We start from the raw sequence: 22,875 nt of genomic DNA on the forward strand, positions 1-22,875 counted from the left end.
AAGGATGTCACAGACTGAAGCCTCTACATTCAATAAGAATTTATTTAAGTGTATAATTAAACATATAAACCGACTTACAACATAAGACATAAAAACATGATCCATTTAGTAACAAGGGTATAACACCGTTGACATTAGAAGTCATGAGATAGATTAATTCATCATGACTAATTTACCCCCCCCCCCCCCTCCCCCTCCGCTCTTGGGACTGAGGTACAAACTCACTTCCTCTCCTTTGTACTTTGCACGGTTGCACCAGGAATACATACTACCAGTATCATGTAGCACAGATCTCGGGCATCATCTGCTATCACCATTATAGCAGATGATGTCCTTATTATTGTCTCCGCCAGGCCGAAGGCATGGCGAGAGAGTATGTTTTACCCCTTGTCCGTCCGTCCGTCCGTCCGTGTGTGTGTCCGTGTGTGTGTCCGTCTGTCACCAGCTAATCTCCGGCACCGTTGGCCCGGTCGCTCCGAAACTGTGCACACACACTCCCTGGATGCCAATTCAGAACCTCTGCCCCAAATATTTCACATGAGCCTGTTATAACGCCACCAGGAGGCCGATTTGTGCAAAACCAATTTTTTTATATTACTCCTACAAATGTTATCCAAACGTCATGCAAATCGGTACACAGTATCACTATAGTCATGTGATCAACACAGATCTGTCCGATTTCCCATATTCCATCCTCATTGCCTAAGGTTGGCTTCCAAAGTTTGCAGGATTGGTCCGTTTTGAACAAAAAGCCTCAAAGTATACACACAGCTTGGGATTTCCGTGAAATTTCACACGCACATTCCCACTAGGCCGAGGAAGAAATGCCACCCTTCTCACATTGGCCTGTTATAGCGCCACCAGCAGGTCTAATTTAGCAAAACACATTTTTGGAACAAAATGCCTCAAATCATGAATGCAGTGTCAATGCAAGAATAAATGGCACGGTTGGCACCCTTTTCACATTGGCCTATTATAGCGCCACCAGGAGGCCAGAATAACGTACGTGACCTGGCGGAGACCTGTGCTCCGAGGAGCACTTTTTCTAGTTTTATTGTTTGTTCCATTAGAAGAAATGTGATGCTATGACCCCTAATTTCATGTATTTTGTTTATTTTAATATATTTACTCTCTGATTTATTTGCAACAGCAATCTGTTCGCATTCTGTACTGTCCACATTGTGTGAATAAAGCCTACTCATGTTGAAACCTTCCTTAATTTTAGATTAGTCATGTACAGTAGTCTGATATTAAAAACATAGTTTAAACGTCTAAAAAAGGAAAAAAAATAATGTTAGGCTAAGACAAAGTTGTATTTTTTGTGTGTGTGTGTGTGGGGGGGGGGGGGGGAGACAAACTTTTGTGTCACAAACACACAAAAGGAGGAAATGGAAAAAGTAGTGCAAGTGCAAAATAAAATAACCAGAAGAGGAAGACAAAAATGAGAAATACTACAGTCTGGATCAAAATATATAGTAATTTTGCCCATTTAGCAAAAATGCCACAAATCATGAATGCAGCATCCAATCTGCTCCAAATTTGAGTCACACATTGAGGGGCCTCCAGGTATGGGGGGAGGGGTTTGCAACGTCTGTCATACAAACTATTTCTCCCGCAGCTTCCTAGAGTTTAACTGCTAGTTTTATAAACAGAAGGAGGTGTGAGAAATATTTAAATGCTTTGCTTTAGTTATCAGTCAAGAGATAGTAGTGAAACTACTGTTGCACCTCTTCATTTTCTACTGTATGACCCAATACAGCTCTCTGTCTGTCTGTCTGTCTGTCTGTCTGTCTGTCTGTCTGTCTCACACACACACACACACACACACACACACACACACACACACACACACACACACACACACACACACACACACACACACACACACACACACACACACACACACACACACACACACACACACACACACACTTCCCCACAGCCTTTTTAAAGACTTATTAAACCACACCCTGAAGAAGACCCTGGGGCCACTACGCCTCGGTTGTATCTGTGTCAGTGTTTTAATTTCAATGATGAAATAGCCATCTGAATAAAAGCTTTTTTACTTTTTCACCAGATGAGTGCCATGTTTTTTTCCTTTGTTGCACGTTTTGAGTCCCAAATCAAAGAGCACCTTCATTACACTTTTTTAGGCTTCCGAGCACTCCACACCTTCTTTTTTTTTCTAAGTCTGACTATTATTAAACACTTGAGGGGAAGCAGATAGAACTTCTACCTGTCATAATAACCAAACAACAACAAAAAAATCGCACAGCACAGCTAGGCTGGGTTGCCGTAGGGAGCAGCCGTCAGGACACAAGGAAGCTGCGGGGGAAATATGAATTAATGTCTTTTTTTTTTAACTTTTCATACAGTTCGCTGAAGCTACAAAATATGATGCCTATATAAAGATCCCTTAACTTAACAAGACCTGCTCTCTGCCACAAATTCATAGGGATTATGACAACATTTCATATTTACTATCTTGAATTTATAGGTTGAGCTGCATATTTTTGTCATTATCACAACTATTCCATATTTCTATTGCTTTAACTGATGTACATCTCTTTTTAATGTTTGTTGTGTAGTGTTCCCCTCAGTTCATACTGGTTCTCTTTTGTTTCGAACAAGTTCTGAATGCAGTATGGAAGCAAATTATGTTGTGCTTTGTAGGCCAATAAAACTGTTAGTTTTTTAGCTACTGAATCATAAAAGTTTGGCGAGTCATAATAAACAAAAACAAATATATTATAATATATAGTAATTTATTATTATTATTATGGCTCTCCTCTGTAATATAATAATAGGGTTTGTATTCATTATGTATGTGTTCCCTATATCTCCACACAATATGAAATGTATGTATATGAACAATACAGTACTGTATATACTGTACAGTGATTTCTGACGTAGGATATATTTAGTTGTATTGCAATCGTTTTAGACATTTTTTTTTTTACATTATTCATATGTGATTTCTAGCATAGTTTATTATCTATTATTACACCCCAAAATGTATTTTCATATTCTCTTTCTATTTCCACAACACTGTAGCTTGATGGTTGATTTTCCTAGTCCCAAATAAATAGAATCACTGTAGTCTGAGCTTTTTCCATTCAAGAGAACTAGAACGCATGTAAGCAGTGCAAAAACAAACAGCTCACCTTCATTTACATCTCATAGTAACCAGTATATCCGATTCCCTACGTATAGAGGGGCCAATCCAGATTTTGGTACCACCCAAGGTGACGATAAAATATTGTTATTTTTGTCTTAGTAAATGTCTCTAGTTTAAATATTGGTATGATAACCTTGTCTATATAGTAGCTTAATGACCGTTATTACTCTGTAAACAAACCTCTGTAAACAAACCTACCTCCCTACAACATCTGGACTGTCATGTTGTTTTCCACATTTCATACTGATTGGCTAAAAGTTACTTCTACTACTGTATCTGGCCTGGTAGAGACCAGGCCAGGCCAGCACATTTCTAGTTTTAAATGTGCTCTATAAATAAAGTGGATTCGATAGTTGCATTGAATGTTAGTGAATCATCTTTCCCATTTAATCTGATGACTGAGGGCACAACTTCCTTCCGGAGCCACAAAATAAACCTTGAAGTCTTTTCAAGGTATCTTGTTATCTCTCTGTCTCTGTCTGTCTCTCTTTGTATGTCCCAGATGCCTGTCCCGTGATTTCTATCTCCATCTACCTCTCTCTCTCTCTCTCTCTCTCTCTCTCTCTCTCTCTCTCTCTCTCTCTCTCTCTCTCTCTCTCTCACTCTCTCTCTTTCTCTCAATGCCACCCATAACCCCCACTATGGCTGGCTGGCTGGCTAGCTCTAATGTCTAGTGCTTGAACTTGACATCTTCATGATAAATTCAGTAAAGCTAAATCACTGTAGGCATTGCCTTTACTGAGTACAAGATATATGAAACAACACTTGTGACAATGCATTGCCCACTGTTCACTGTCTAAAACTCTACTGATATTGTATATAATTATCAGTAGGGATTCAATTGTTTTTCTTTGTTTGTTTTTTGTTTTGGCTTACAAATGATTTTACACAGACAAGAAAACAATAATTTAACTATAAGAATTCAAAGCGGTCTGAAATGGACTCTATGAAAGATCTGTCACTGCAGTTATCGGTGCCTTGCATATATAGAGGAGGTGTGTATCAGGTCTATCTGTCCCCACTGACCATTTGAGAATTCTAAGGTACCGTTCCCACGCAGCCCTTCGGGAATCTAAATGAGCAGAACTATTTTTCGTGAGAGAGCAGCACTTCCTGATGACTGAGGGTTTCTCAACAGCTCAATGCAGTATACGTCACCTACCTCAGGAACCCTAACACCCAATTCACACCAACAGTGCCACGTTTTGACTGAGTTTCAATGCAAAGTCTATGTAGACGAGCATCTCCAAGCTTTTCAATAGCGTTGGGATGATCGACGCGTGGCGTTGAAACCGAGAAAACCTCCTACTACTTTGACCTTGACACTGTTGGTGTGAATTGGGTGTAATAAACCTTACAGTTCTTCCCACCACCCCTCTCCCTCTCACTCTCACTCTCTCTCTCTCTCTCTCTCTCTCTCTCTCTCTCTCTGTACAATATTTACTATGTTTATGTCATTTGAACACGATACAGACACACCAGCTCAAAAAGTAAAGTAATCTCAACCCTTTGTATGTCATAAATTACAGATGGACTGGTCTGAAATATCGTGTGAAATGTAAGTATTTGAAACACATTTAGAAATGTATTTTCCTTTTTGACCTCCCAGGTCGAAATTTAAGTACAACTGTAGCTAAGCATATTGTTTTATTTTACTGCTAGAAAATCCTAAAATTGATTATATTTGATACTGTATATATAGCCTAACAACTCACTTTCTTTGTGTACATTTGAGGAAGTAACCAGTTGTTTATTTTTGTCCACAATTTTACATCAACATGTAAATGGCAATAATAATGTGAATAATAACAAAACATCAGAAAACAACGTTTGGGAATATATTCTTGAAGGCAAACAGCCCCAATTCTGTAAAAATGTCTCATGTAAAAAAAGTAACCTGAACTTCGTACAAGTTTTTGTACATTGTGCACTGTCTGTCCTGTGTTTCTTGTGTGTGTGTGTGTGTGTGTGTGTGTGTGTGTGTGTGTGTGTGTGTGTGTGTGTGTGTGTGTGTGTGTAATCAGTGCATAATGACGGCCATTACGCTGATGAAGGCTTAGAGCTACTGTAGGCCTGTACCTGTAACAATTATAACATAATCGCCTAATAGCAATTATTTGAGATAATCACAATAATTCTTTGCATAATCGGCATAATCATTTCCATGTTGGATTTTCAAAAATATTGGAAATAGCCGATCTACAAGCTCAAAACGCGTCTCGATGTGAGTATAAAGTTATTAAATCTATGTAAGTTATTTGTCATATCTGCCTTGTGCACCTTTTGTATACGAACAAAGCCTAAAAGCCAAACAGAATTTTATTTCTATTAATGTTCCAATGTTCAACGACAGAAACTCAATTAAATTGCTAATCACAATTATTTGAGTGACAATTCAAGTAAAATTTCATTATCGTGACAGCCCTACTTGTACATACTGTATTGACATGTACTTGGTATAATATTGACCTACAAATGCACAAATGACCTATAAATGCACATTATAAATGTCTAACATTCAAAAGCAGCTATACTTGCAATGCGCTGGATTCTGGAAGCCTCTATTATTGATATGACATTAAATGTATACTGATGATATAAGTATCCTTTTATTTATATATACCGAACGTGGGCGAGTTTACCAGGGCAGAATTCTCACAAAACCTGATTTTCTTTTACTGTATGATGTATGAATATATTGTCCAGTCAATATTCAATATATTGACCAGTCCTACAGTTGTTATTATAAGTATCCACATTAAAGGAGCACCAAATTTCAACTCAATCTTCAATTGTCCTCACTAATCCTCATCATAAGATGGCACCATTTCTGTCAACTACTCACTCTGTGTCTCATGCATTTATTTTTTCTTGTTTCTTTTTACCCCTTTTTCTCCCCAATTTAGTCGTTATGCCAATTGATTCTGTGTGTTGTAACTGCTGTTGTATCTCGAGATGTCTGATATTATCGCCCCCCCCCCCCCCCCCCCCCCCCGCCGATATTATCGCACGATATTAACATAAAAATACAATATCGGAAAATATCCGTATTGGTTTTTATTAATTATATATTATATAAGATTGATTATTTATTGGATATTATATTTATATTTATATTTTATTTTATTAGATATGTGATGGTTCTTACTGACATTAGTTTTGGTGAAAGAAAGCCTGCATATATCAGTATCGGTTGATTAAGAGTTGGGTAAATCGGATATTGGCAAAAAAGCCAATATCGGACGTGAGCCAGTAGCCTACTGGCTCACCTGCCAGTGAGGAGTCCCCACCGGGTGGACGTAGAGCGTTCGTTCCACTCCTCCTGCCCAACACTCCCTGCTGACAGGTGCCGCCCCAGCCCGTACAAGTAGGCCTATGTAGTGACAAATATCACCCTCCCCACCCGGCTTCCCTCCGCCGAACACGGGCCAATTGTGTTTGTATAGACGCTCAAAAAGCCAGATGCAGCGCTGTGGTGGGCAGCTACTTTACCACTGCGCTATTACCTCAGTAGAGCATTTCTGCTATTAAAGACACAACCATTTAAAATGTGCATGCAACAAACGTGTATAATGTATTATTAGTGGACTTGAGTTGTCAGTCATCATGGATATCAGACAACATGATAAACTGCAGTTTTTATGTCAATGATTGTCAGGTGCTCTGGTGGTGCAGTGGTAAAGTAGATCCACCCCATGGTGCATCCGACTTTGTCGAACATCTGTATGAATACAATTGTCCGTGTTTGGGAAAAAGGAAGCCGAGCGAGGAGGGTGATATGTGTCACTGCAGGTACTCCTACGCCTGGGGTGGCACCTGTCAGTGTGGAGTGTTGGGCGGGACATCCACCCGGTGTGGACTCCTCTCTGGCAGGTTAGCCAGTAGGGTACAAAAGCATTGAGCAGGTAAGGAGGAATACATTTTTAAAGAAGTGGTGGACGGCGTTTAGACGCCACACAGGTCTTCATCGGGCCTTTACAACAATATCGACGATTAACGTCAGGGTGAACATGGCCAAATAATAACTCGATAGCCAAACTAGCTCTGAGGAATCGACCTGTATGTCTAACATCAGACAGCAACTAAACACATCCTCACAGATCACAGATAGGCTACAAAAATACAAATATAAAAACAAACAGGCATAGCAGGCATATATAACTGTGTGTGTGTGTGTGTGTGTGTGTGTGTGTGTGTGTGTGTGTGTGCGTGTGCGTGTGCGTGTGCGTGTGTGTGTGCGTGTGTGTGTGTGTGTGTGCGTGTGCGTGTGCGTGTGTGTGTGTGTGTGACTTGCAAACTAAAATCTGTAAGTTGTTGTGTTGACAGACACAAGCGACCAATCAGTAGTCACAAGCTTTACACGTCTCTGCTTTGGCCCTGTTTGCATAGCTCAGACCTACTCTGGAGTGGTGACAAAATAGGCACCCATTTCGGAACCCTTTGACACCACTAAGCCCAGGTCCTTGTAATGGAAACGGCGGCACAAGTGTCTTGTGGTGTGGTGCCTTGTCAATGGAAATGGGGCTTAAGGAAGTTTGAATTGAAGTGGGCGGAGGAAGTGCTTAGATAACTTACAAAGCAAAGGCATATATTCAATAATTACATGATATTGCCCATCCAAAGGAAGGCCGGGGATTTTTCTTTGGACCATAATTAGTAATTATGTAGTGTTTGATACAATCATACACTACATAATGATGAAAATGATTCAGCCTGTTTGAGCTATCAGGTTAGTAGGTTAGATCTAGATATATTCTTGGCGTGTTTGTGGGTGGCGATCTTTATTGTTATGCCTGTAAGGGAGGGGCTTTACCAGGCTAGTGCTGAGTACAAAATACTATGAGGATCTAATTATGTTCCTGTACTGCCATCTGCTGTATGTAACAGTATTCCTCATGTATTATCATTGGCTGATGTGGTATGGAGTGAAATTATAATAAATCTTATGCATTTTAGACTATGGACATTTATCTCTTCCAGTCTTCCTGATCTTATGCAAATGCAGTCCTCAACATGAATTAAAATAATATGTTTACGGTGACAGTGTCTTGTCTTTAAATAAATAGTAGCTTAAACAGTAGGCTTTGGAATATTCAATAAGGCACAGATATGACTTAGAGTAGACTCATTTAAAAAACATATATATATCTTGGAGACACTTTGGTTCCAAAGAAAATGTACAATCCTGGCAGTGACCATCCTGATCACATACATGTGTTCTTGGTGAACATTTGGTGAACCCACGTGAAGAGCCAAGGCTACGAATACACAACTCAAGGTGCATAATAAAATAAGCTTAAAGTTTAAGACTTCACATAAAGTATTCCCGGTGCCCAGTGGCCACTCTGTTTTGATGTCCAGGCTTCTCAGGTGCCCACTCTGTTTTGGTGCCCAGTATGCCCGGTGCACTGGCCCAAATCTTTTTTGGTGCCCAGACTTAGGTGCCCACTTTTGGTGCTCGGATTTACCAAGTGCCCACTCTACCGAGATGCCCAGATTTACCAAATGGCCACAATGTTTTGGTCAACATGAGTAGGCACACGTGTGTGTGTGTGTGTGTGTGTGTGTGTGTGTGTGTGTGTGTGTGTGTGTGTGTGTGTGTGTGTGTGTGTGTGTGTGTGTGTGTGTGTGTGTGTGTGTGTGTGTGTGTGTGTGTGTGTGTGTGTGTAGCGGTAGGAACTACAGTTCCCATGATGCTGCATGGCTGCAATCGGGTTATCAAAGTGAAACAACTTTGCATGCAGTAGGGCAGTAACCCCGCCTTGGGCTATTACACAATATATGCAACTTCAAGTTATGCAACAGCTGTCAGTTATGCAATGACAGCAGGTTCTGTCCTGGACTGCAGTAAACAATATCTGTAGCCTACTTTAAAAAGTAGCCTATTCCAGTGAACAAAACATTTCTCATTAAGTACAGAATTAGGCCCATATGAATCTGTATCATATATTTCAAGATGCAGTCTCTTGCATTTGACTTCTTGCACAGAACTCAGATAAATAATCAGGCACAATGCTCCTGATTTCAGTAAAATCCTCAATCATCAACCATCAATCATGAACATACAAGTGAATATGAATTAAACCAAGCAACTAAACTTTAGTTGCTAAAGTCACTCTTGGGACATGCAACATTGTCCACTCATAACCCATATGCAGGATAGGCCTACTACATAAAATAAATGTTGCTTGTTTTCTGTCTGTACATTTTATGCACATTATTATCATTATCATAACCTCAAAATAAAGCATGCATTGTTTTCATTTTTGCATGACAAATGAATAAGAAAGCCACACTCTGCAAAGACTGTTAAATGTAGTCTTACCTCAAGCTCCATATGGAACAGAACACAGCTGATTACATTCGGAGTGAAGACAAGAAAACAAGCGGGCTTATGGTGGAGGAGTGGCTTAAGAAATAGCAGCCTTTGCTCGCACGCACAATAACAAGACTGAAAAAAGGAACAGAGAGAGGAAGTGAGTCTGTTGTTGTAGCTATATGTTTAATCAGGTTGGATAATATCCAGATATGTATTCTGAACCCTACCCCTGGAGCCTCAAAGACTATGAACACACAAAACAACATATAGAAACAAATGTAAAAACAAATTAGCGACTGATACATAGACTTATGACAGAACAAAGGAAAGTAAAGTGGCAGAAAAAAGAATACCAACAATTATGAATTAGCTTTTGCCTTTAAAATGTTGTTGGGGGGAGAGTGATTTGTGATCAGATGTAATATTCTTACAGATTCAAGTGTTTCAATAACAAAGGTGATTTCTCTGAGTGTTTTATCTGAGTCATTGTTTGACTTGTGGCACAGCTAAATATATCTGATAGAATGTTCTGTGGTGTCTCAGAAGTAGGTCAGTCTGATCAAATATTTTGATATGCAACAGGTGTCAAGGGGAGCCTCAAATAAAGTACACGAGTACACAGAGTGATAGGGGGATGAACATTTGAATATGATAAGTATTATCTCTGATTTACAGAACTAACAATGATGGATTATTGGTGGGAGGTGCATAAATGTATCAATGTAAGTGTCAAATGTAAGTGCCTCTTTAGCTAGCCTCGCCAATGATCCATGGATTGCTTCTGCACTGCAATAAACTCATCTAAAGTCAAGAAGATCTGCCTGTCATCGTTGAATCAATTGTTCTTTACTCAAGGTCAATTACATCAATAAATACAATGGAAAACATATGTGTAGTATGATAGAAGAACGATGGATAGCAGACACACAGATAAAAACAGTGGGATTGGTCAATAGAAAGAAGATGATGGATGGATGGATGGATGTGGAGCTCTCGGACGTTGTTTTTGTTGCTGTTGACAGTGACACTTGAGGAAAATGATTAGCCAAACCCTTCCTGATAACATCATGCATGGGCTGAGAGAGATGACATCAGTGGAATGTGAACCACTCTTCTTGGGTGGGAGGCCTACCCAGGCCGCCAGAAGCTCAAAAGCTCGAAATGACTCAATTTGTTTTTATATCACCTCCCTTTCTGAAGAAAAGTTTGGTCATTGGAAAGAGTATGCATTGTGCTTTAGTTGAAATAGTCAGTCACCTCAGGCCTGTGTACCCACACTGATGCTAAACTAAACAAAGGAGAACACTGATGGTTGTTGTTTGTCTAATATCTATTATTTTAATTATGTGCTGGTGACAGCATGAATCTCCACTTTGGAGATCAAAAGTATTTTAGTTGACATTTTAGCATTCAGCTGACGCTGCTACGCCTATCACAGCTCAGTAGCATTACCTCACAAAGCTTGTGATAGCATCTTAGCACATTAATAGTGATCTGTAGTCATTGTACAATTATACTTATCACTAGCCCAGTGTAAAAGAATTTAGGAAGCCAATTTGCCCACTACAGTATAAGCTGAAGACATTTTCCAATTGACCTTTTAAGATGTAGCCTAAAGCTCTCCTTAGTACAACAGCATTGGTGATGTATGGGCATTTTTAGCTATACATATCACTACTCAGCGGACACCGCTATGACAATCGCAGCTCACCACTTGTTAGCTCACTTCACTCTGTAGGCAGTCTGTATGTTTGTATCTGTATATCATCAGACACACAGAACAGTTAAATAAAAATGAAACCTCTGTGAACAATTATAGTTATGGCCTAAATTAACGAATGGACGAACGAATGAACAAACAAACTAACTAACTAACTAACTACTAAGAGTATCAGGCAGCATATCATTCGTTTTTTTTCTTATAATGTGTAACATTTGTGATAACAATATGACAGTACAGTGGCTGTAACGATGTGGTTCTTTAAGAAGTAACTTAACTAATAGGCAAAGAGAGAGTGGGTGGGGGGCGAGTGAGAAACGGTGGGTTTCAGAGCACAGTTTCACAACAGGGAAATGACACATCACTCCACAAGAATGAGACGTATCATTTATTTCACAGCAGGTGAGCTGAAGAAAAACGTATTTATTTGATAATATGTGATTTGATGATCACTTGATTGAGGCATATAGCTACTTTAGAAGCAATGCATTGACAGCAGTAGGCTATTAAAAGCAGGGGTGGACAGTAACGAAGTCCTGAGTTCTTGAGTAGCCTACTGAGTGTTGAGTAGGCCTATCTGTACATTACTTGAGTATTTGTATTTTTATATGACTTTTCACTACACTACATTTCAAAGACAAATATTGTACTTTTGACTCCACTACAGGAAGGGATGAATTAACCACTTAAGCCCTATTTTAAATATTGTGAAAATAGCTGATCTACAAGCTCACATTGCGATGTGACGCATTGTGAGCTTGTAACTGCTTTTTTAAATGTCTGTAAAATAAAAATGTCAATACAGCATTGTATTGATATTAAAAAGAAAATGTACTTTGTAATATGTACTTTTCAATAAGTATATGTAATATCTACTTTAAAAAAAAAAGAATGCACTCCACTACTTTAACTCAAGTACAAATTTGACAGAGCAACTTTCACTTAGTCAAGTACTGGGGTTGAGTACTTTGTCCACTACTGGTTAAATGATAGATCTTTCATGAAATTAGGGGAAGAAAAGCAGTATGAGGCATTTATAGCAAAGCCACAGCTATAAATAAAAGAGTTTGAGGTGTTATTCTTTTTTCTTTTGAATCAATCGTCCAGATTAATTACACAGTATGAAAGCTATTCATAGAATGAATATATTATGTTATATAGCCTACTGTAGTTATTTTTCAGAGGAAATATGCATTTTAATGATCCATGGAAGTCCTAAGATTCTGGTACAAACATTGAACTTGTTGACAACAGTGCCACAGTGTTAGCCAAAATCAAGGTGATTTCCTCTTTCACACTCTGAGCCCCAACTTCCTGTGCAAATGACAAGTAAATGAGGTCCAAGTCAGCTCTCGGTTAAGGCATTATTTCCATATGCAGTGCATACATTTAAGTTATTTATTATTACAGGGGATGTTGGTTTTGAGAATATGTTCTTGTTCCAAACTCATTTCTAATTGAAACAAATACTAAAGTAATCAACATTTCAAGCAAGAGCCTCCTCTCCTCTCCTCTCCTCTCCTCTCCTCTCCTCTCCTCTCCTCTCCTCTCCTCTCCTTGCCCATTTTCTGTCCTAATTCCATTTTACTATCTGTGAAAAATACTTGTCAAACTGCCAAAATAAACAGTGGCATCTTTAGATGATAGCTTTAATATCCATTATGTCAGTGATCTAGCGATGACCTGACTAGAAACTTAATTCTTCAAGACAGTTAAAAAACATCTTGTGCTCTTCAACAATATTCATTTTTGTGGGAAATAAATGTAACTAATTCCAACCAATTCCAATTCTCCCAGCTCTGCTAAGCTGTGTGTGGGCAGACACAGTGGTGTTGAGTAGAAGAGAGGGAACAACCATCACATTAGAGACTGGAATTACTGTCCAGAGGCACATCCAGGCACTTTGGACCTTTGGAGCAGTCGGCATGGACACACGAATCGCCAACCTGAACACTGGCACGGTGGCAACGGACTATGTTGAGCGATTTAGAGACCGACTGCAGCTGAACAGTCAAACTGGATCTCTCACCATCACTGACCTCCACATCAATGACACTGGATTTTACCAGGCACAGATCGTTGCCATCAAAATCTCATCTCACCGTTTCCACCTTACTGTCTACAGTGAGTAAATATAGATACCTAATACTTCTGTAAGATCAAGGTCTTTGTATATATGAGCACATTTAAGTCCCACTGTGTTCATTTCAGGTGTCTTTTTGGCGACACCTCAGGTAGGTCAGTTGTCTGTTGGAATTGATTGTCAGAATTCAGATTCAAAAACACAGATTTACCGCTCCAAAACGAATGCTGCATAGTCCTAGCCTAGTATCGCCGAAGTTATTTTGGAATGATGTTTTCAAAAACAGTATATCCACCTGTTTCCGCGGGAATTTACTGGAGCAAAATTCCTGTGTGGGAAACATCCTGCGGACGGACCGAAAGCAGGAAGTAGCGGCTCAGTGTGTTTACATTTGCCAGCAGAACGTAGCTGTACTGCGAACGGGCCTTTTGCATGTAGTTGAAGCGCAAGGGGGCGGAGGGGGAGAGAGTCAGCGCACTGAAGTCAAGGCACAGACTACTGTGTTGTTGACGGACAACGGATGCACGCTTATGAGAAACAACACAAATAAAACCTGGCAAAACAGTTGCGTGCATTAGCGCAAGATGAGGATAAATGAAACATTCAGTCTAAATGTCCAGCAACTACTACCAATACTTTTGTATTTGAAACCTTACATTTCTCTAAATATTATAAACTCTTAGGACAGCCTAATACAAATATAATTTATGAAAAGGCTACTATAGGCTACAGTGAAGTCGGACTGAATGACTGAAACGTTTTTTCTTTTTTAACTCTCTTGGTGATTATCTGGCACAGTAGTTGTGGATTAGCAAACTGGACATTAATGTTTCCTTTTCGCGTGCGAATTACTGGACATTTAGACTGAATGTTTCCTTTACCCTCATCTTGCCATGTTTTATTTGTGTTGTTTCTCATAATAAGCGTGCATCCGTTGTCTGTCAACAACACAGTAGTCTGTAGTGTGCCTTGACTTCAGTGCGCTGACTCTCTCCCCATGCACCGCCAGCTGCGAACGAGCTACGTTCTGCTGGCAAATGTAAACACACTGAGCCGCTACTTTCTACTTCCGGTCCCCCCGCAGGAAGTTTCCCACACATCAGGAAACTACCCGCAGAAACAGGTGGATAGGCCTATTAACTTTAAAATACATAATAAATATAATGCCTGCATCATTTTGATGTGAGTGTCGGGTGCACACACTCACAACTAGAATAGCGTTAGGACAAGTTGAAAAAAAATACATTTATGTGGAATGGTTGTTGTGACAATTATCCCGTTGAAGGCTTTTTGTTTGATTGAAAAAGTTTTAAACATATCATGTCAGGCAAAGTGCCTGTGGTAGCCAGGTGACATCAGGTCTTAGGATAAATCACATAATATAGACAAATTAGACACATGAAATTGGAGTATAGCTGAATAAACCTAAATGTGTGCATTACCACCCTTTTTAAACATACACTTACTTATGCATAGGCTACTGTATAAAGAACATTTACAATTTTCAGACATTGACCATATAGCATTTATACACCGTAGTTTATGCCATGACATAAAACAGGCTAAAACAGTGCCAGTGTTGACTGTATAGCTAGTATCTGGACATTATGTAAATCCAAATTATCTTCAATCATCTTAAGTGTAGAGTGTGGAATAGCCTTTATTTCTCCCTTCCTTCTCTATCTTTGCAGTGAAGAAAGTCTCAAAATCTCACTTTGAGAACATAAACAAACACAAACAAAAAAGATGCTGCCAATATGACTGAATATTGGCATATGGAGCATGAATATGGAGTCCTGATACTTATTACGGGGCCAGGCTGCCAGCATGGCTCCTGGCCCTGTTTTAATATTCGCATTATTCCGTTTCTTCCACCGTTTTTGGCAGTTTTGGCTGAACCGTGCATACGCTTTTTACGAAACTTGGCCATATGATAGATGGTCATGAAAAACTATCAAGAAATGGCCACAAAAGGTGGCGCTATAGCACTCAATTGAAAATGCCAACTTTGAACAGGTACAACTCATGCCCTGTTTAACCTACAGCCATGAAACTTTGATAGACATATGCGTCTCCTCATGTTGAACAACTTTCACGCTCTGACTTTTGACCTTTAGATCTCCCACCATTTTGAATTATATGAAAAACAGTTCAAACCTATCTCCTCCTGGGATTTTTGAGTAATCCGCACGAAACGTTTTACACATGAAATTTGGACCTATGCCGACAAAACGTTGGGGGTGGATTTATTCTAAGTGAAAAAATGAAGCTTTAATGAGCCAATGAATATTGCAGTTTTATGACAATTATTCATCTGCCCCTAACACATACATGCAGACTCACATTTCTTTGAAACTTTGCGGTAATGTAGAGGGTCATTCCAAATATCACTGAAACCAATCTTATTCCAATTGGTCAAACGGGGGCGCTATAGCAATTTTTTTTAAATGCAAACTTTAAACAGGCAAAAGTCATGCCTCGTTTGGCCGACAGCCATTAAACCTGCTTACACATGTGCCTTGACTCATGAGGAACACATCTATCACGTTGACCAGTAAGCTCCACCCTTAGATTGTCCGCAATTTTGAGCAGTTTGAAAAACACTTAAACACTTAAATTTTTCAGCTATTTGTGTGAAACTGTATCATCTGTGTGATCTCTTTTTTCACAGTTTCTGTCTGTTGGTCCAATGGCTTCTCGCTTGAGCGCGTGCTTTAAAACCTTACAGTTGCCAGTTCAAGCCTCACTTGATGCAGACTTCATTTAAGTTGCATTGCACACAACATGATTGTGTCAATTAATGCACGTGCAATTGTTAAAGATAACCTGAAATGCTTATTTGAGAGGGTATGTTTTTGCAATGTATGACATACTTCATTCTGAAAATAGCCGATCTACAATCTCAAAACCTTTCAGATAGCAACGTGTTTCTGAGCTTGTAGATCGGCTGCTTTCGCTGGTTTCGGTTCCGAGGAGATATACAATTTCTCTATTGGTAAATGGTTTGTGAACGAGATACAATACTTTAACTTAAGTCCTGGTCAGGGAGTTCAAGAAGCCAAGGTTTTACTAAAGTTCAGCATGACTTGATGTATTCAGTAAATGGACTCTGACTTCTTTGAAGTTACTCATTTTTACAGAATAGACACATCTCTCTCTATAGGCTCTGTTTCCACTCCGCACATCAAATTCAATACAACTTCAGTGGATGACAGCTGTCAATCACTGACAGTGGAGTGCTCTGTGGAGAACGGGAGAGACGTGACCCTGTCCTGGTACAGAGGAGAGGAGAGACTCAACCAGACCAGCAGCCCTGACCTCTCCACCGACCTCTCTCTGCTTCTGGAGGTAAAGGACCAGGATGGAGACTACAACTACAGCTGTAAGGTGGAGAACCCTGTGGATGAAATGGTCTCTGAACTCCACATTGATGAGATTTGTCTGAGGAACAGAGGTATGACAACAACAGTGGATGGGTACTAAATACTTTCTGCTTTTCTCCCAATCCTCTCAATTGCATTGACAACAATGCAGTAATTGTAAATGGAATTGGAATTGTTTGCTTCAGTTATACGGCATTGCCATTTTAAAAGTCAGTAATGGAATGTAATTAATGTTTTGTTTAATAATTAGTACCCTTTGTACCAGTTGCACTCAAACCACATTTTCCTGTTATAAGATTACCAATTGTACCCCCAAAGTATAGTGCTGTACCTATTATCATACTTGTAGGTCATTCTGTGATGTCAGTACTCAGTACTATGACATCACATTGATGGTCTTTGAACTCTACATCGATAAGACTTGTCTTAGGAACAGAGGTATGACAACAACAATCGATGGGTATACAAAATACTTGCTATTCTCCCAATGCTTGCAATCACATTGAGAAAAATGCAATAAATCAAATTATACAGGGTTTGTCCAGGTGGTGCAAATGTAAAGAATCATACATCATTGCCATTTTATGTCAGAACAACAGGAACGTTCAAAAGAAATGCTTGAATGTATTAAATTGATGTAATGAACATAAGATGCACAAGAGACCAGGCACAATTAGGCAATTAAATATGTATAATGTTAAATGTATTTATAAAAAAAAGAAAAGAAAAGAGATCCGAGCAATGTGGAGGAGAGGAAGTAAAAAAACTCCCTTATTTTTTAAATAAGGAAGTAAAAAACTCCCTTATTCTTTAAATAACTCCCTTATTTTTCATTGGAACGCTTTTTCTTTTTTTTTGGAAAGATTACAATACCCCCCCCCCCTCTCCCCTTCCCCCCTCTCTCTCTCTCTCTTGCATTGTATTCGGTGTGGCTCTGCTCCAGAACAATCTGTGCATACATGTCACATCGCTAACCCCCTGAAGAGCATAAAGATACACAGGTATGACGTAGTTATAAATATAACTATTTACAACTTTTAATGAAAAAATCCTGTTATTTCCTGCAGGTAATAATCTCATCCTCCTGGTTGGTATTGGATTCAAGGTGATGGCAGTGCTCGTGCTCCTTTCGTTATGTTGTGGCTCTGGTGAGGTTACTGTCATCATAACTCATTCTTTTTCTTCCCCGCATAATCTCTTCATTGATATTTTCTAATTAAAGGGATAGACAATACAATGGCATTTGGTCAATACAATAATTGTTAAAGCAAAGCTGCAACTGGTCTAATCAAAAGCAGAATCCAGAGACAAAGAGGCCAGACAATTAAAATAAATAATACAATCGTGATCATTTTGAAATTAAGAAAATACAATACATTTGAAATAACTAATAACATAATATGCTAGAGCAGTGGTTCTCAAAGTGGGGTCCAGGGACCCTCAGGGTTCCTTGAGGGGGTTCCAAATGGACTCTTACTGGTCTGTAACACTGAGAGTGTAGAAATGGACCCTTATGGGTCTACATTTCTACACTCTTTTTTTTTTTAGGGTTTGGGGGGTCTGTGAAATAAAGACTTTTGAGAACCACTGTGCTAGAGCATTAAACATTACATTAAACAACATTAAAGATTTTGGTTGATCTTTCACCTGCTAGTTATTACTGAAATATCTGATCAATCAATCAGAGAGTCCACCTCCTGTATATTCGTAGAAAGGGTCCCACATCTTGTACATTGTTCCTCAGAGGGCCCCTCATCAACCTGATAATTTCCAGTTTGACACAATTATCTTATCTACAGGGAGGTGCTGGAAATTTCCACTTAACCACTTAAACCCTATATAAATGTTTTTTCGTCAAATAGCAGATATAGCTGCCATTGGCTATTTTTGCTGAATGTGTGCTTATTTTTGCAGAATGTTTGTCTACTTTCGCTGAATGTTCACCTATTTTCGCCAAATGTTCGCCTATTATGATGTTCCCAGAATAGGGATTTTAGGGTTCTTGTGATTAAGTAATATCAAAGCTATAATGACATGATGACGATGTTTGCACTGAATCAATCCATGCTTTGCACAAATATGATTTATGTACACGATCAAGATTCAATATTTACTTTATTTTTATTGTTACATCCTATTTGAGTGGATAAGAGATGTCAAGAACATTATCCCAAAGTTTGTCAGGGATCTCCTCTGCCAGCTTCTCTTCCCAAAGAGTTTAACCACATGAACCCTAGCTTCCCTATTCTGGGGCATGTCATAATGGGTGAACAATTCAGCAAACATTGGCTACATTCAATAAAAAATATGCAAACATACCTGAGTTACATGCTCACAACATGTCACAACGCAATGCGTTGTTGTTAGCTTGTGGAATGAAGTGGTTAATTGAGTTTAAGGAAACTAAGCGAGTGAATCTGAGCATAGTCATAGATATAGCACATCATTTATTTCAGAGCAGATATAGGCTTGAGTAATGTGTTCAGCAGTGAATCAATGGGATGATGAGGAAAAAAGGGCAAATCTTTCTGATAGCAGCTGGAAGGAAACAACTGTGTTTCTATCTAAAGATCTATAGCCTATGAATATGCCTACATAGATATTCGATTATTCGATGCCTTGGTTGGACCAAATAGTTAAAACACAATCTACCAAATATGAATGAAAAGCATGATTTGCAGTTATCGGGGCTGTTAAAGAGAATCTTGAAAACAACACTGAAAACCAAAATCCAAAACCAAAATATTTGAACTGGAATTTGAAACTACACTGCTGTCAGTTTGAAATTGAAATGCTGTTATTTTTTCCTAATTTGTTTCCACGCAGTTTTAGCCCATACAGGAAGGATGAGGAATGGTATATACGTCAATGTGTAGCAAGAATTGTATTATTCTAAGATTGCCAGCCCAAGAGTTAACCCTCAAATATGAAGAAAATATTTATATTAAAGTAAACAAGACTCAAAATAAACAGCAATTTTTCATTGGTTGCACTTTTTCATATTGATTAATCTCACATAATTATTTGTTAATGATTATTATGAATGTGATTCTTATTTTGGTTAACTGTGTTGTCATGTTTCAGGAACACAGTCATGAGGCTGTAAACATCAGTGGAAGTGTTGTTGGTGGAGGAGGATTCCTCTCCTGCTGATCAGAGGGTTGTAGAGGAATCCAACGTCTACAGAAAGACAGAAGCATGAAGACATTCCTGTGTGTATATGTGTGTGCGTGCGTGCATGCGTGCGTGCGTGTGTGTGTGTGTGTGCGTGCATGTGGGTGTGTGTGTGTGTGTGTGTGTGTGTGTGTGTGTGTGTGTGTGTGTGTGTGTGTAGGCCTATTGCATGCATATTTTATACATTTTCGATTTTTACATTTTCACCCAGCTTTAGTGCCAATATATTGTATTTAGATGTCACCAAAGGTATAATTCGTATCTGTAATCGGAATGGTCGGCCCCATTTTCTTCTTGGAAAATGGTAAATTAGAGAATAAGGGTTAGGCATAGTTTTGCTGGGTAAACGCTCGCCCCAAATCACGCTCGCCCCCATGTTATGAGCAGACTGCTTGCCCCCAGCGGCGGACCACTCGCCCCGCTTGAGTGGAACTCTCGCCCCCAGCGGCGGACCACTTGCCCCGCCGGTGCGGAACGCTCGCCCGGAAAACTCTCCCCGCCGAACGTGCCGAAGTCCGCTTCAGCTGACTCACCGATAGCCTCAGAAGTAGGTTCTGGTGGCCAGAAATTGGTGGGTCCGACCATTCCGAGGTCGCCGGATTTGACTGGGGCGAGTGGACTTTGGTGGCCAGACATACGTGGGTCCAACCGCTCTGACGTCTGACTCGGGGCGAGGGTGTTTTGCAGCGACCGTTCCTGTATTCGTTTTACTGATGTTAAGTTTAGGAATAAGGTTCAACTTTAGGCATAGTTTTAAAGAGGTTAAGTTTAGGAATACCTGCTTGCCACTTCGAGGCCGCCGGATTTGATCGGGCGAGGTTTGGCGGGCGACCGTTCTTGATAGTATCAGTAGGCAGAGTACGTCTGGCTACACAGGACTGTAAACTGTGGGATAAATGTGACGTTCTACCTGGATGCAACTTGTATATTTGTGAGCAATAAATTAAGCATCAAATGCAAAGTAAACATCTGGACATTATAATTTGTTGCATTACACAGCAGATGCCTACAGCAATAATGGGTAATAAGAAATAATCAGCTTGCACAAAAAGCCACAACTATGGCAGTGTAATATGTTTATTGAAAAGGTTTGCATTCATTTTGAGATTTGTTGGGGGAAATGTTTTGTTCTTTTACAGTACAGATCTTCAGCATTCAATCAAATCTAGTATAGTACATCTACTACAACACAATGTTTAAGAGAAGATATGAAAGGAAATACACTGTAAAAGACAATTAAGATAAGGAAATAAAATGAATATAAAACATGAAAGCATAAAAACAAAACAGTAAAGCAATACAATATTAAAACAAAAGGAGTAATACAAATTGATCATTAAAATCCTTTAGTTTAAGAAGAGATTTAAGGTCATGTTGATTTAACAAGCCTAAGATTCTCAGGCAAGGACTTCCACATCTGTCAATCATGTCAATGTTTTCTGAGAACCCTGTTCTGGTTGAGAAGCACTGTCCAGTAGATGTCATCATTGAGCTGTTGAATGACTTCATAGTGTGATTATTTGTTTATTCATAGATCATGGTGATGCCAATAGATGCCAATTTTGCCAAAATGTATACAAAATTAAAAGGGAACAGGTAGAGCAATACTATTAATTAAGTCACAAATAAAATACATTTAAGTAGAAACAGAATAAACTAATATTGATAATAAAGAAAAGTACAAGTTTAGTAGTTTAATTAAAACAATTAAAACTGAATAGACAAAGCAGAAATAATATACATTATACATTACAATTTTGAAAAGAAATACAATCTACAGTAAATGTTGTCTTAGATATCAATGTGCAACAATACAGCTAGGAGCCAGTTAACTTAATTTATCACATTGTTTGGAAATAAGGGGAAACGTTTAGCCTGACTCTGTACAAAGCTAACAAAAGCTTTGAAAAGTTTTACGGATGGGGAGGGAGTATCAATCACACAAATGAAACTCAGAACTCACCATCTAAAGCACCTGTCTTCCAGTGGTCACAACGGCAAAGCACAACAGAGGTGGACCACATGAGCTCATTTTATTTATAGCAAAATTAATATTAATCAAATGTTCTTTTGATAAGGGCCACAGGTGTTGGGCAGGCCTTTACATTTAACATTTACAAAAAATAAAACCCCTTGGACATCGGGGGCAAATGGAGCTCAAGCCCCGTCAGCTTAGTTAAAAGACGCAGTGGCAGTTTGTTACAGACTGTGGTGAGACTGGAACGAATTCTTACTTCAGATGATTCTAGTGAATTCCTTTCCTGATGGAACAAGACAACACGAATGTAAGAAAGACCCAGGACAAGTGTACAAGAGTGTTTGTGTGAGTCAAGCGTCATATGTTCGGTGTGTACTTCAGTATTTTGTTGCTTCGCCTTTTGTATTGAGCATCCAGAACTTTTCCCTATATTATCCCTCGCTGCTTCCTATACCTGTCTTCCGCTCCTGGTGTCAGAAATAAATAAAAAAGTCTATTGTAGCACGCTCATCTCTCTTATCTGTGTTTACACACAAATACATTTTGCAACTAGTACAGCGACAGAATTCTATCAGCAACCAAGTATAGGCAGGCTGCTTACTAAAATAGCTTACATCTTTTGCCTTTTCTCTCCCTTTCTCCCAACTCTCTCCTCACCATTCATCTTTGGAGACGCAGTGGCAACCTTTTGTTTTATTTATTATAATAGTATATAAATGACTTGAAAAATCGTTCATCTGCTGTTTGAGCTCAAAAACAATGTATGTTTTTTGTGGTAGGCTACCATATGGCAAATGGGCTGATTGCAATGGACACTCCCGTGGATAATATGGCCCAGTTCATTAAAAACAAAATCAGCCTCAATGCCATGTCTCTCAGAAATGTTACCTCAATTGTTGAATGTGGATGGATTTTGAGTTCTCACCTTTTGAACCCTACCAAGGCCCATCTTAATCCCAATAATGTGCTCTCTAATTAATTAGTAGGCCTATAGCCGTCACTGCGCTGGTAGTTAAGACCAAAGCTGGTCTAAGAGCAAA

General features: G+C 39.2%; 3 protein-coding genes across 3 annotated transcripts in view; 1 reads left to right on the forward strand and 2 right to left on the reverse strand.

Annotated features, from left to right (window-relative positions):
- Window positions 1-9,554, reverse strand: part of LOC308101727 (uncharacterized protein) — a 61,983-nt gene extending 52,429 nt beyond the window's left edge. The window contains exon 1 of the transcript XR_013934546.1: window positions 9,504-9,554. The gene's annotated coding sequence lies outside the window, so the exon portion shown is untranslated. The remainder of the gene's footprint in view (window positions 1-9,503) is intronic.
- A 2,031-nt stretch (window positions 9,555-11,585) lies between these two features.
- LOC308101098 (hepatic and glial cell adhesion molecule-like) lies at window positions 11,586-20,812 on the forward strand. Its single transcript, XM_080450430.1, has 5 exons — window positions 11,586-11,619; window positions 13,015-13,341; window positions 16,446-16,754; window positions 17,751-17,831; window positions 19,768-20,812. The coding sequence occupies exons 1-5, from the start codon at window positions 11,592-11,594 to the stop codon at window positions 19,779-19,781; spliced, it is 759 nt and encodes a 252-aa protein (XP_080306556.1). The 5' UTR covers window positions 11,586-11,591; the 3' UTR covers window positions 19,782-20,812.
- A 1,254-nt stretch (window positions 20,813-22,066) lies between these two features.
- The window catches only part of LOC308101467 (CD48 antigen-like), a 5,837-nt gene continuing 5,028 nt past the window's right edge, over window positions 22,067-22,875 (reverse strand). Inside the window, exon 6 of the mRNA XM_080450884.1 lies at window positions 22,067-22,118. Within this exon, the coding sequence (XP_080307010.1) occupies window positions 22,093-22,118 (26 nt within the window). The 3' untranslated portion in view covers window positions 22,067-22,092. The remainder of the gene's footprint in view (window positions 22,119-22,875) is intronic.

Source organism: Gymnoscopelus braueri, assembly GCF_963280865.1.
Source record: "Gymnoscopelus braueri genome assembly, chromosome: 2".
NCBI classification, from domain to species: Eukaryota; Metazoa; Chordata; class Actinopteri; order Myctophiformes; family Myctophidae; genus Gymnoscopelus; species Gymnoscopelus braueri.

What these genes read in the sequence shown, in the direction of transcription:
- LOC308101098 (XM_080450430.1), top strand. Translation starts at nt 11,592, where the DNA reads ATGAGACGTATCATTTATTTCACAGCAG. An exon ending in TATCATTTATTTCACAGCAG is followed by an intron (nt 11,620 to 13,014) that starts GTGAGCTGAAGA and finishes CAATTCTCCCAG; the next exon opens with CTCTGCTAAGCTGTGTGTGG. An exon ending in GATTTGTCTGAGGAACAGAG is followed by an intron (nt 16,755 to 17,750) that starts GTATGACAACAA and finishes TATTTCCTGCAG; the next exon opens with GTAATAATCTCATCCTCCTG.